The 13,486-nt window shown below is 44.7% G+C and overlaps 1 protein-coding gene across 4 annotated transcripts in view; it reads left to right on the top strand.

The window, feature by feature from the left end:
• klhl24a (kelch-like family member 24a) overlaps window positions 1-13,486 on the top strand; it is a 30,235-nt gene that overhangs the window by 1,521 nt on the left and 15,228 nt on the right. For 3 of the 4 annotated variants that reach the window (XM_041212246.1, XM_041212268.1, XM_041212260.1), the window contains exons 2-4: window positions 3,701-4,665; window positions 5,446-5,630; window positions 12,577-12,695. In XM_041212246.1, coding sequence (XP_041068180.1) covers window positions 3,746-4,665; window positions 5,446-5,630; window positions 12,577-12,695 — 1,224 coding nt within the window. In that variant the 5' untranslated portion in view covers window positions 3,701-3,745. Of the gene's footprint in view, window positions 1-1,404; window positions 2,469-3,700; window positions 4,666-5,445; window positions 5,631-12,576; window positions 12,696-13,486 lie in introns of those variants that run through there. The other variant, XM_041212252.1, reaches the window with a different exon arrangement.

Genomic DNA, 13,486 nt, shown 5'->3' with positions numbered 1-13,486 from the left:
TGGGGGGTTTTGATGCCCCTGGAAATGCACGATCGCTTTTCCTTATGTTGGTAAACATTTTAGGGAACATTGCCTGACATCAACGGGGGATGTCTAACTTTGGAAGTGCGTGTCTGTCAAATGTTGCGCATGTGTGTATATGTGTGTGGAATTATGTTTGAATGCAGTTCTGAATTTGTAGTTCTGTTTATGTAATGTTTATGGTAGTTGTGTCTGTATTGTAGTCGTGTGTAGTTTTCTGTGTAGTTTTGTATGTAGTTATTTTGTGTGTGTAGTTCTGTGGGTAGTTCTGTGCGTGAGTTTGTGTTTAATGTGTGTGGCTTGTATTTGGATCATTGTGTAGTTCTGTTTATAGTTATATTTGTGTGTAGTTCTTTATGTAGTTTTGAATGTGTAGTTCTGTGTGGGGGTCATTCTGTGTGTAGTTATGTTTGTGTATGTAATTATGTTTTTGTGTGGCTTCTGTGTGTAGTTATATTTGTGTGTAGTTGTGTGTGTCAGTCGTTATGTGTAGCTATGTTTGTGTGCACTATGTGAATTGTTCTGCATGTAGTTATGTTTGTGTAGTTCTCTGTGTGTCATTCTTTGTGCAGTTCTGTTTGTGTGTAATTCTGTGTTGGATCGTTCTGTGTGTCAGTATGTTTGTGTGTACTATGTGTGGATTGTTCTTTGTATAGTTATGTTTGTGTATCGTTTTGTGTATGGGCCGTTCTGTGTTGCTGTTTTACGTGCATCATGTGATCAATTGCTGGTTTGATTGATGCTGCGCAGTTGTAACATTGATCCGATGCAAGTCAACGGTGAAGCTTAGGGCCACTATATAGCACACTCCCCTATAATATGACTATAATTTTAACTGAAACAACGGAAGCGCTGCCAATTTATAAACCCTTGCAGACTCTGGGTTATATGTCACACCCCTGTAATAGGCAACATAAATGTCATCATGAGAGTTCTACGGGGGCTTCGTGTTATGGTTCATTGTTTGGAAGGTTATTCAACAGTTTCCTGTTTCGTAGCACTCTTGTTACTTTCCTATTTTTGTGGACTGATTTAGGTTACAGCGGTACAAACCCCACCTCTAAAACAGATACATGTAGTCCTATTCCATAACTTAATATTTATAGGTAGCCTCCCCATATAAACAAGGATAATCTATTAAACAAACTTACAGCTCCCCAATACAGGTAAACCATCTTCATTCAATGAAGCCACAGCCCCCTCTCACTGCTTGTCAATTATATTATTGAACAGTGTATATCAAGAGGGTATACTGCTGGGCAATACTGAATTAATTCATGGAATCATGCACAGAAAGGGGCCATTCAGCCCATTGTGCCTGTGCTAGCTCTTTGGCAGAGCAATCAACTTAATCCCAGTGCCCCCACCCCTCCCCCCCACCTCACTCCCCATAGCCCTTTAAATCTTTTCACTTCAAGTAGTTACCCAATTCTCTTTTGAAACTTATTACCACCCATTCCGACAGTGCAGTCCAGAACATAACAGCTCGCTATGTAAAAAATGTTTCCTCACGTTCACCTCTGATTCTTTTGCCTTAAATTTGTGTCCTCTGGTTTCCAACCTTTCTACCACTCCTCAATCTTCCAACCAAAATTGACCTCAGCTGGGATGGTAGTGATATTGAATGTGTCCTCAGTGCCATAAGTTAGGAGAGAAAATAGGCCAGACCACCAGTCTTTAATCAGTAACCATTGAAATCTTCTGGAATTCGGATTGATGGGTTTGCTCTACAGATAGCCAGCATGGACTCAATGCACCGAATAGCAACCTTCTGTGTCATAATGATTCTTATGGGCTGAATTTTCAGTCGCCAATGTGACTGAGTTCAGGTGTGGGCAGGCCCGGATAATTGCACGGTTGGAAGGAGTCACTGGTTTCTGATGGCTCAGTAACACAATTAGATTTTAAAAAGAATGGACGGGAGGGTGGAGCTGGCAAACCACATGCCTCCAATTAATTGGCTTGTTCAGCTTGTTTTAGAGTGCGTTTAGGAGTATTGGGAGCAACAGTTAATAATTTTGAAATAGCCAGCATGGGGAAAATGGAGGGCCTGGGACTGTTTTGAGCACTACCTTCGGGAAGACAGCGGGAAGCCGTAAGTGCTCATAACTGCAGTGTGAAAAAGTTGCATAAAAGGTGAGGGTGAAACTCAGTTGCTCATGCAGTGGAACAGAGCTTCCATTGCTAGAGCTGAGAGGCTTGATTTTGTGAGGAGAGAGTGTTAGGATTCTAGAGAGGCACGTGAGGCTGCTGCCACCCCTAGACATGCCTGCTTGGTCTGGTTCACTGAAGCTCTTACTTATACCTGGAGGGAAGAGTACAGCTCCTGTCCAACACAGCTTTAATCAGGGCCTCAAGGGAGGAATTCAAAAAACATCAGGATGCCTGGAAATAGCTGCCCAAACCACTGCTGGCCCTCTCCTCTCCCTGCTCATCAAGTTGCAGAGGTAATAGCAAGCTCATTCATGGCTGCCATTTGTCTTTTAAATTATCCTTCCATGTCTATCTCCTGCCCAATACCCATATTGGGCACTGAACTCGCCTCTGGTCCAATGAGTGGCTGCCATTTTGAAAATTCCGTGGCATCACTGCCGCTGACACAGTGCAGGGTCAGGACCTGGAAATATTTTGGGCATAGGGCTCCCGACCCCAGAATGATAATCCACCCATATAACTCGGGTAAGTATGGAATTTGGACAATGTGGTCCCATAAATCTATCAGTCACTGTTGGAATACATTACCATTGAATGGAGACCCGGTTACAGGCATGGTGTTAGGCTACAGGTGGAATGGATCATGCAGCAACAGTCTTCTCAGCCCACTTAAATGGCTGCTCTGAGTAACCCATGAGTAGTACGAAGAGGAAAATGGATAGACCACAACAAGCCACAGGCAGTAGAGAATCAGCATCTCAGACTCTACCCAATGGAGAATCAGTTCTTCCAGCACTGTATCCAATGGAGAATCAGTTTCCTCCAGCACTTTATCCAATGGAGAATCAATTCTGCCAGCACTGTATCCAATGGAGAATCAGTTTCCTCCAGCACTGTATCCAATGGAGAATCAATTCTTCCAGCACTGTATCCAATGGAGAATCAGTTTCCTCCAGCACTGTATCCAATGGAGAATCAATTCCTCCAGCACTTAATCCAATGGAGAACCAATTCTTACAGCACTGCACCCAATAGAGAATCAGATCCCTAGACTGTAGACAAAGGGGAATCAAAATCTGAAGGATAGGATGGAATTTATGGGCAAGAAGCAGGATAAAAGGTTTTCAGCAAACAGTTTTATGAACAGAAAACTGTTAATGCTCTGAATATTAAGGTGATAATTCAGTTCCAGGAAGGTTCAATTGAAACTTTGGTGTCATAAAAGGCCGATGTTAAATGTCACACCTGAGCAAATATGATATTTTGTGTTCTTTTAACAGGTCTGTCTTGGAGCAATTGTTGCATCAGTGGTCCCCATTCCCTGTGTGCTGTATACAACAAGGATTATACTACCCCATTACTCCTTATAACACTGCCCTTTCGTATAGGTATTATTACCCCTTTGCCCATAATAACACTACCACTCTATACAGTACACAAGAAGTGGAAGAATAATATCCTTATTGTATAATGTGTAAATATTATCATTAAAATTTTAATTGAATTAGCCTCTCTCTACTTACAGGATAATTCAGGATTCTCTTATTGCACCGAGTGACTGGATAAAGCCATGGTGCTGATCCTGGGACGACGCATTAACAGGGATGATAGCCATTTCCGTGACTCGCCCGTCACCAAACGCAAAGTCTTTGAAGTAGACCAAAAGCCCGCGGTTAATCAAGACATTTTTGACTTCTCCTTGGGCCCATCCCATGCTGAGAGCATCCTGGAGATGCTGAATGAGTTCAGGGACAGCCGACTCTTCACCGACGTGGTCATCTGCGTGGAAGGCCGTGAGTTCCCCTGCCACCGCGCTGTCCTCTCATCCTGTAGCAGCTACTTCAGGGCCATGTTCTGCAATGACCACCGCGAGAGCAGGGAGATGCTGGTGGAGATCAATGGAATCTTTGCCGACGCCATGGACCAGTTCCTGCAGTATGTCTACACCGGAAAGGTGAGGATCACCACGGACAATGTGCAGTATCTCTTCGAGACCTCCAGCCTCTTCCAGATCAACGCCATCCGAGATGCCTGCGCCAAGTTCTTGGAGGAGCAGCTTGATCCCTGCAACTGCCTGGGCATCCAGAAGTTTGCGGACACCCACTCCCTCAAGCCGCTGCACTCCAAGTGCAGATGCTTCGGCCTGCAGACATTCTCCGAGGTGGCCCTGCATGAGGAGTTCCTGGGACTGGAGAAGGACGAGCTTATCGACTACGTCTCCAGTGACGATCTGGTCATCAGCAAGGAAGAAACGGTGTATGAGTCAGTGATGCGTTGGGTCTATCATGACATTGACCGCAGGAGGCCCATGATGAGGGAGCTGCTGACTCACGTCAGGCTCCCCCTACTGCACCCCAATTACTTTGTGCAAACGGTGGAAGGGAACCAGCTGATCCAGAACTCTCCTGAGTGCTACCAACTCCTGCACGAGGCTAGGAGGTACCACGTGCTTGGCAACGAGATGATGTCACCGCGGACAAGGCCTCGCAGGTGAGGGGATGGGAAGAAAAACCTAACTTTCTTGTTTGAAATACCCCAAACCTTACTATGCTCTGTGTTGTGATAAGCTGGCTGGAGATCTGACCATGACAGAAATACTTGGGTGGTCAGTCATTAGGTGGTGAATGGGCTGAAAGTATTATAACTGGTAGCTGTGGAGAGCTGAGGCAGACCTGAGATATATTTGGTTAGACTATGTCAGTCCAGGTCCTGACACATGACTCCATTTAAAACAGGTGATTCTTATTGATTGGCTGCAATTTGGAAACTTGGCCTAAATGATATATAGCTGATAAATGGAGGGCTTGGATCAGAATTAGGCTGGGAATGTTTAGAGGACCTCTTAGAACACAGGCATCTCTCATCCTGCCTTCAACACCCCATCTCAGTCACAGAGGTGTGTCAGGACAGTACTGCTCCCTGAGGAAAGTACTGTTCTCTAGGGGGGAGGAGTGCCGAGTGCTAATTCATCAACTTATTATCCCTGAAGGTTGATGGGGACATCTGGTGTAGACCAACTGGGATTTGTACTAAACAAAGGCAAATTTTAACCAAATTCCAGATTGTGGCTCCCAGGCCTGTCAGTTGCCATGGTAACATTGCCAAGGGAGCATGATGCCTGACTCATTGTTGGCTCTATGGTGCATCAAGCCCCTGAAACACATGGCAGCAAGTACATGGCTACACTTGGCCTATAGATGTTTTGTAGTATTTTGCTATCCAGTGTGAGTACCCATCCTACCTTTCTACTTTTGCATCCCCTCCCCCCAGGTCCACAGGTTACTCCGAGGTTATTGTGGTGGTGGGAGGCTGTGAGCGAGTTGGAGGCTTCAATCTGCCTTACACTGAATGCTATGACCCAATGACTGGAGAGTGGAAGTCGCTGGCTAAACTCCCAGAGTTCACCAAATCTGAGTATGCTGTGTGCGCCCTAAGGAATGACATTCTTGTGTCAGGTAAGGGAATCCATGCACAGAGAGATTGAGTGGGTCAGATTCTGCCCTTTCACACTCTGGGACTGGATGATACAGTTGGTCAGAGGTTCAGGACTGAGCTTGAGGGACTGAAAGTACCTAATGATTCAGACATTGTTCAGCGAGCAGTATGTGACTGTTTCTTACAGCTTTTTGGCACAGTTCATTGTATCACTGCTGCGCCCCTACAGTTTCCTTTCTGATTCTCCCTTTTCCCATCAGGAGGTGTTAGAAGGAAGAGATAGCATTCAACTGAGTGCCTTCCCTTCCCTTTCAACCCCTCCGTTTATCTCTGCTTTAACCTCTTTTCATACTCTTTATTAGCACCTTCTCTGCCTTCTTTCTGAATTGACTTGCTCTCTCTCTGGCACTCACCACCCTTGCCTCTCTCTCTCTCTCTACCTGTTTGTCTCTCTCCCCCTCAGTTTCTGTACTGCTCACTCTCCTCCCTCTTCTCCACTCTGTCTGGCCTTCACTACCTCTTATCTTCACTCTCCCCATTCCCACTGCCTCTCCCTCCCTGTTCCTCCCCTCCCTCTCAAACCTACATGTCCCTAACAGTAACTGACAAGAACTCACTGTATCACAGCAAGAGCTTTCATGTCCAAGACTCGACTTCCAAGTGACCACTTCCAGCAGGTGGGAGGTTGGCAGAGTGAGTTCGCTGGCCACCCAGTGGAGATGGTTGGAGGCCTAAACCATTTTAGTGGTTGCGCCGCATCAGTATTGCATCGGTAAACTGCTCAGGAGAAGCAAGAAACTTGGTGAACAACCCAGGGAGCCCAGCAAGTACAGGTACAATATGGGGTCAGGGCAAGAAGAGGGTGAGTGCATTGAAGGTGGAGATCGATTTACAAACTGGACATTAATGCTCCAACTGGTACACAAAGATCACTTTAAATCCCTTCTGTGGTTTGCTTCCTGTGATTTTTATAAGGGCACGTTACACAGTGGTAAAGCAACGTTTAGATTTTTGATCTTGACCATCATGGAACCTTGGAGAACGCATTTTGAGTTTAAATCTCCGGTCCCGGTAAATAGCTGTTATCTCTGGTTGCTTTTACCAGCTGTCCCTGGTATTCTGATTGCAAGTGAATCCACCAATGAGGCAACGATTCTAAGAACAGCCACTTAATGCTCCATGGCAACGCCTGTAGCAATCAGAGGCAATGTGCCAACCAATCAGCACCCCTTTTCCCATGCATTATAAATTGTTGTTCTCTTTGAGCTTTGGTATTCTTGTGCCTGTCCTGATGAGTGCAAGATGAAAAGCTTTGACAGCTTGTCTCTTTTTTATAGCAATGCACAAGTTCTGTACTGCTTATGTGTGAGTCCAGGCCACAGTCTCAGAGTGGATCAGTGTTCCTGGAGTTGGAAATGGTTCCAGTTTTAAAGGGAGATTTTATGGCAGTTTTTAAACAGTTAGCAGTTCTCAATCTGATTTGCATAACAGTTTTTGAGAACTTTGAGGTAACAATATGAACTGTAAAATTTGCCTTGGGGGTTTGCCTGGGATTGACACAGCGCAGCAGGAATTTAGCAGGTGATCTCCTCCAAATAAGTGCCTGTATTTTTGTTTTAGTTTATGTGTCCTTGTCCTCCTTACTGTTTACAGTCCGACAACAAGTTGCATTTATGTAGTGCCTTTAACATATTGGGCAGGATTTGACATCCCGCGGGCAGGCTCGTCCTAACCCAATTGGGCGTAACATAGCGCGCGATGGCGTCAGGTGCGCATCCCAACATCATCGCACACTCGCATGATTTTTCAGTCGGTGGGCACGTGCGGCAGTCAGCAGCGCGCCCACCGACAATTAAGAGGCCTATTAAGGTCATTAATCAATTAATTAGAAGTTATTTTTCACTGCCCGTCCAACTTTACGGTTGGTGGACGGGTGAACCAGCCCGATGGCCTTTGGATCTTTTAGAAAACCTCATCAATGGTTTCCAACATTAATTTTTTTTAAATGCTTTGACTGCATTTTTATTATGCCCTTGTTCATGTGAGTGAGTCCTATGTGGGGACATGTTTTTCATGTTTTCAAAATCTTCATTCTTGACTTTACAATTCTTCTGTTCCCTGAGGCAGCTCCCCCACGCATGTGCAGACTTTTACGCTCGAACTCCACCTGTCCCCATCCCAGCAGTGCTGAGCTTCTCAGCGCGCCTTTTGCGCCGGCTGCCCATTAATTGGCCAGCCAGCGTGAAATCGCGGTCGGGGGCCGATTGCATGCGGCAGACTGTTTCCCGGCTGCTCCCGGGCCTAACCGCCTGACGACCCAAAAATCCTACGCATTAAAACATCCCAAGGCGCTTCACAGATGTGTTATTAAACAAAATTTGTCACTTAGGGATGTAGGGAGATATTAGAGCAGATGACCAAAAGCTGGTCAAAGAGGCAGGTTTTAAGGGGTATCTTAAAGGAGGAAAAATAGTTAGAGAAGCAAAGATGTTTAGGGAACAAATCCCAGAGCTTCGGCCCAAGGGGCCTGAAGGCACAGCCACCAATGGTGGAGGGATTAAAATTGGGGATGTGCAAGAGGCTAGAATTGGAGGAGCGCAGGTTTCTCAGAAGGTTGTAGGGCTGAAGGAGATTCCAGTATTAGGGAGAGGCCAGGCATTAGAGGGGTTTGAAAATAAGGATGAGAATTTTCAAATTGAAGCATTGCTTAAACAGGAGCCAATGTAGATCAGCAAGCACAGGGTTGATGGGTGAACAGGACTTGGTGTGAGTTAGGATGCAGGCACCAGAATTTTGGAACAGCATAAGTTTATGGAAGGTGGAAGATGGGAGGCCAGCCAGAGTGTTTTGAAATAGTCATGCCTAGAGCTAACAAAAGCATGGATGAGGGCTTGTGCAGCATATGAACTGAGGCATCGGTGGAGTTGTGTGATACTACAGAGATAGAAATAGGCAGTTTTCGTGATGGATATGTGGCTGGAAGCTCACCTTAGGGTCAAACACAACACCGAGGTTGTGAACAGTCTAGTTCAGCCTGAGACAGTTGCTAGAGAAAGGGATGAAGCCAGTAAAACGCAGTTTGTGGAAATGGCTTCAGTCTTCCCGACGTTTAATTGGAGGAATTTCTGCTCATCCAATACTGGATGTCAGACAAGCAATGCAACAAAATAGAGAAAGCGGAGGAGTCGAGAGAGGTGGTGGTGAGGTACAGCTGGGTACTCAGTGTACATGTGGAGCCTGACCTTTTATTGAATGATGTCGCTAATGGCAGCATGTGCATGAGAAATAAGAGGGGGCCAAGGATAGATCCTCGGGAGAACACCAGAGGTAACGGTTTAGGGGAAACCATTGCAGGTGGTTCTCTGACTATAATTAAATAGATAAGAATGGAATCAGCTGAGAGCAGTCCAAACCAGTTGGATGACAGTGGAGAGGCAATAGAGGAGGATGGTGGGTCAACTGTGTCAAAGGCTGCTGACAGGTCAAGAAGGAAGAGGAGCGATAGGTTACCATGGTTGCAGGATGCCAATTTTCATTTCATTGAGGACAGTTTTATTGCTATGGCAGGGTAGAAACCTGATTGGAGGGATCTAAGCAAGGAGTTCTGGGAAAGAAGAGCATGGAATTGGAAGGTGACAGCATGTTGAATGACTCTGGAGAGGAAAGGGAGGTTGGAGATGGGACTGTTGTGTAAGGAACATATCTTTTGGAGATGGGACTGTTGTGTAAGGAACATATCTTTTTATTTCTGTTGGACTGTTGTAAAGAACATATCTTTTTATTTTCTGTTGGTCTGGGGATTAAAATTACAATGGCTGCAGGTTGAAAGACATGTTCACTAGAACAGGATGAGAGATATATACAATGTTGCCGTCCTGGAATAGAGTGCGCCATGAAAGACAGGATGGTACCAGAAAGGAGTCCTGAACCAAGGGACCTGCCTGGCAACAACGTTTTAGTTGGTTCCTAACCAGGTGACCAGGTTTTATGTGAGAAGCAGTGCAGCAGAATAGCTCCTAGCCTGAAAGGAACAAGACCTAAAACCTCTTTCTCCTGTGTGTGGAAGATTCCAATAATTCCACAATAATAGCTAGCTGGCTTTTTCTCCTCATATCTTTATAACCTGCTCTCTCTCTCTCTCTGAAAACCCTATCAAGAGGCAAAAGGGAAAATCACTGTTAGAGACATTGAAAGGCAAGTGCTCAACCAGTGAACTAAATACTGAAAGTGCTGGAAGACCACCTCATGTCATCACCAAGAACTGAAAGGAATTTGGAAGACATTGATCAAAATCAACCCACCGAATCCTATACTCCAGAATTGGTGCTTTTGAACTGTTTTATCCCATCCTTAAAATCCATGTTTTTGTGTGTCTTATGTGTCTTGTATGTGTGTGTATATAAGGATTTAAGAAGAGGTAGAGTTTAGGTTATAGAGCTAGAAATTAGCAGTTCATATTTCTTTCTTTTGCCACTGGTTAATGACAGTTTTTTCACTAAACAGTTATTTACTTATTAAGTTTACAAACCTGGTGCTTGCCTAAATTAAACAACTAGGTAGAATTGGGGCAATCTGATGGTTTGATCAAACTTTTTCACATTTGCCATGGCTCAGGGAACAGTGGGGCTTGATATTACAGCGCACTATCCTCAGTGAGCCATGGCAGATGTTTGCAAGTGCTGAGGGGTAAGGGTGGGTCTTATGAGGAGAGAGTGATGATGACCAAGGGCAGCGGGAGGAGAAGCTAGTTACACAACTTTGAAAAGATGAAATTGATAAAACAGTATGTCTGCAGAATAGCAATGTACATAAGGTCCCCATATTGATGTATTAACACTGCTATTGTTTGCAGGAACAGTCAAGTTCCAATCGTTCTGCAAAATATGAACCATGTATCCCTGATCTTGAATCAGATCCTGACATGATACAAGTGGTTCACAAAGAGGTAGGGTATGTTACCTCCACAAGCAGGAAACGTTTTGGAATCAGGCAAAATAAATGAGGGTCACAAATCCCACTTGAGGCTTTTACCTCCGGACAGGAATCACTATTGAATCAGGAACAGCACAATAGGCTTTGGAAAATAATAATGTGGGAAAGTAAAGCTGTGGCTGCAGATTGGGCTCAACATTGTAAACTCAGGTGCACAGATAGCACATCAGAGTTAACAGAAATGGGCCTGGGAATTAAGGCCTTATGACCAGTCAGCCTGAGGCCTAGGGATCTGGAGAGAAATACTATATTGCTATAGCACCTTTCACATCCTCAGAACAGCTTTACAGTGCACTATAGGCAATGAATTATTCTTTAATCTAGTTAATGTTGTTTTGAAAGCAAACAGGGCAGTTTTTACACAACATGATTCTCCAAATGGCAAATGAATAAACGACCATCACCATTTGGTGATGTTAAAGGACGGATTAGGCACATTAATAAAGATTAGTGTTGGCCTTAATGGATGCTAACCATTCGCATTTAACATATACTTTGGGGGTATGGTGAGTGTGTTAGTATGTGCTGAACAGATCAGTGGAACCAGGACCCATCCAGCCCCAGTCCTTCTATCCTGAATCTACTGGCTAATAGACAGATGACTTGGACTGCTGCCTCTATGAACAGGATGGGAATCCCAGCTGTCAGAATATTGAGAGGAGCTGCGGGGCCTATCTAGTGCCTTACACACCAAACATTGACGGGTGCAGCCCAGGTAAAGTGGATGTCAAGAGGACGGAAGAGAATGCTTGTTGAGGTAACAGAGGAGGTTCAGAATCTGAGGGGAAGATACATAATACACTGTAAGGAGGTGAAGGGAAGAGGGAGTAGATGATAGGGAAAGGGACAGAGTTGGAAAGCATTGAAGGGTAGATAAAAGAGGAAAACGAAATGGAGAAGGAAGGGGGAAATCATTATCAATGGCCAGGATTTTCTGGCCCCGACATTGTTAGGCATCGTCGTGGTAGGGGCAGGAAAATTTGGAGAGCTGTTCCAGCTCTCCAAATTTTCCCATCCTGCTCGCGACGATGCTTGCTGGTATCGGGGCCGAAAAATCCCGCAAAGAGATAGGGCGTAAATTGTTTAAGTATAGGGACCCATGGATGCATAATAGGAAGGGGAGAAGGGAAGGGACTGAAGCTAGGATCAGTGCTTTGTTGGCAGGAGGTGGGAGGCTTGGAGCAGGACCTTAGGGTGGCAGGGGGAAGGGCGATTGCCAGCATTAACTGAAGGAATGAGGAAGGTGACTGTCAGCATGAGGAGCAGCTGTTTAACTAGTATGACAAAGAATTAATTAATCATGAATAATAGAAGTGGAAATATTAACGAAAAAGTACCATGATATTTGCATCTTTAACTTTTGGATTTCCCTTCAGCCTTCATACATTTAGATTTGCATACCTACTGCAGAAAGGAGGGAGTTGCCAGCTGTTTGTAGCTGTTGGTCAGCATTTGCTTGTTTTCTAGGTTACCATAAGTGAAACTCTGACAGAGACCCTATACTAGTCAAACCAAGGCCTGGAAAAACAAACTGAACATTTCCAGTGTATTTCAGAAGAGTTGTGAAGCCTTTTGCTCAGTGTGCTGATAGTTGGTGATGGTCTTTCCCAAGGAAACCTAATGTTTTACTGACAATGTAGCTCAAAAATGCATTCCACTATGAATCTTTAGCTTTACAACTGAATGTAATCCTTGAAGATTATATAATGTTTCTTATCATCTTTTCTACTTCTTCCACGGATAATAGAGACCTAACATAGGTTTCATCTGCGGTTCAGATGGGGCCCAAGGACGCATTAAAAACCTGGTAAAGGCCCTTCTCCAGTCAAATTAAGGCCTGAGGCTAGTGATAGTGACTAGGCTGTTTCTAATCAGTCTTTACTTGAAGCTGAAAGGCAGTAAAAACATAGCACAAGCTCTATTTCCAGCCAAACCTCAAGCCTGGTGTTTATTTTCTCACTTTGTGTTTAACAGGTGGCAGAATCAACAGCCGTGATGTGTGGATGTACAACTCCCAGCTGAACATCTGGATGCGAGTGGCCTGTTTAAACAAAGGCAGGTGGCGCCACAAGATGGCTGTCCTTCTTGGCAAGGTAACAGGAGATTCTAAACCAACCAGGATTTTTAACTCTAACTTAGCTAAACACCAAATAAAAGAACAAACACTTTTCAAACACATTTGTCTTTTTTGATTAAATGCAATTTAAGAGTTAATTCAAAAAACATGATAATTCAAAGAAATTAATGTTGTAGTGAATGATAATTAATTGAACCCGCCTTTTAAAAACAGCTCTGAATGAGCTTCTTTGACAGCTATGTGGGATATGCACTGACTAGTACAGTACAGATCAGATCAGATGATCCATTATTGGTTTTCAGTTTGTGCCTCACCACCCCCACCGCCCCCCACCATCACTATCTTTATAACCTCCCCCAGTGTAACAATCCTCTGTTCCCTCCAAACTCACTATTCTTCCAACGCTGGTCTCTTGTGCAGCCTCTCTCCAATCATGGGATTGTCTTCAGCCACCTAGGCCTACCTTTCTGGATTCCCTCTCTAAACACCTCCACCAGCCTTTAAACTCACCTTTTCAACCAAGTTTCTGGTCAAAGAGCATTAGCAAAACTGGAGGCAATGGGAATTGGGGGAAAACACTCCACTGGTTGGAGTCACAAAGGAAGATGGTTGTGGTTATTGGAAGTCAGTCATCTCAGTCCCAGGACATCACTGCAGGAGTTCCTCAGGGTAGTGTACTCAGCCCAACCATCTTCAGCTGCTTCATCAATGACCTTCCTTCCATCATAAGGTCAGAAGTGAGGATGTTTGCTGAACATTGCACAATGTTCAGCACCATTCGTGACTCCTCAGATACTGAAGCATGTC

The sequence above is a fragment of the Carcharodon carcharias genome, chromosome 2 (genome assembly GCF_017639515.1).
Source record: "Carcharodon carcharias isolate sCarCar2 chromosome 2, sCarCar2.pri, whole genome shotgun sequence".
Lineage (NCBI taxonomy): Eukaryota > Metazoa > Chordata > Chondrichthyes > Lamniformes > Lamnidae > Carcharodon > Carcharodon carcharias.
The sequence above is the reverse complement of the archived record's forward strand: the minus strand, read 5'-3'. Positions and strand labels throughout refer to the sequence as shown.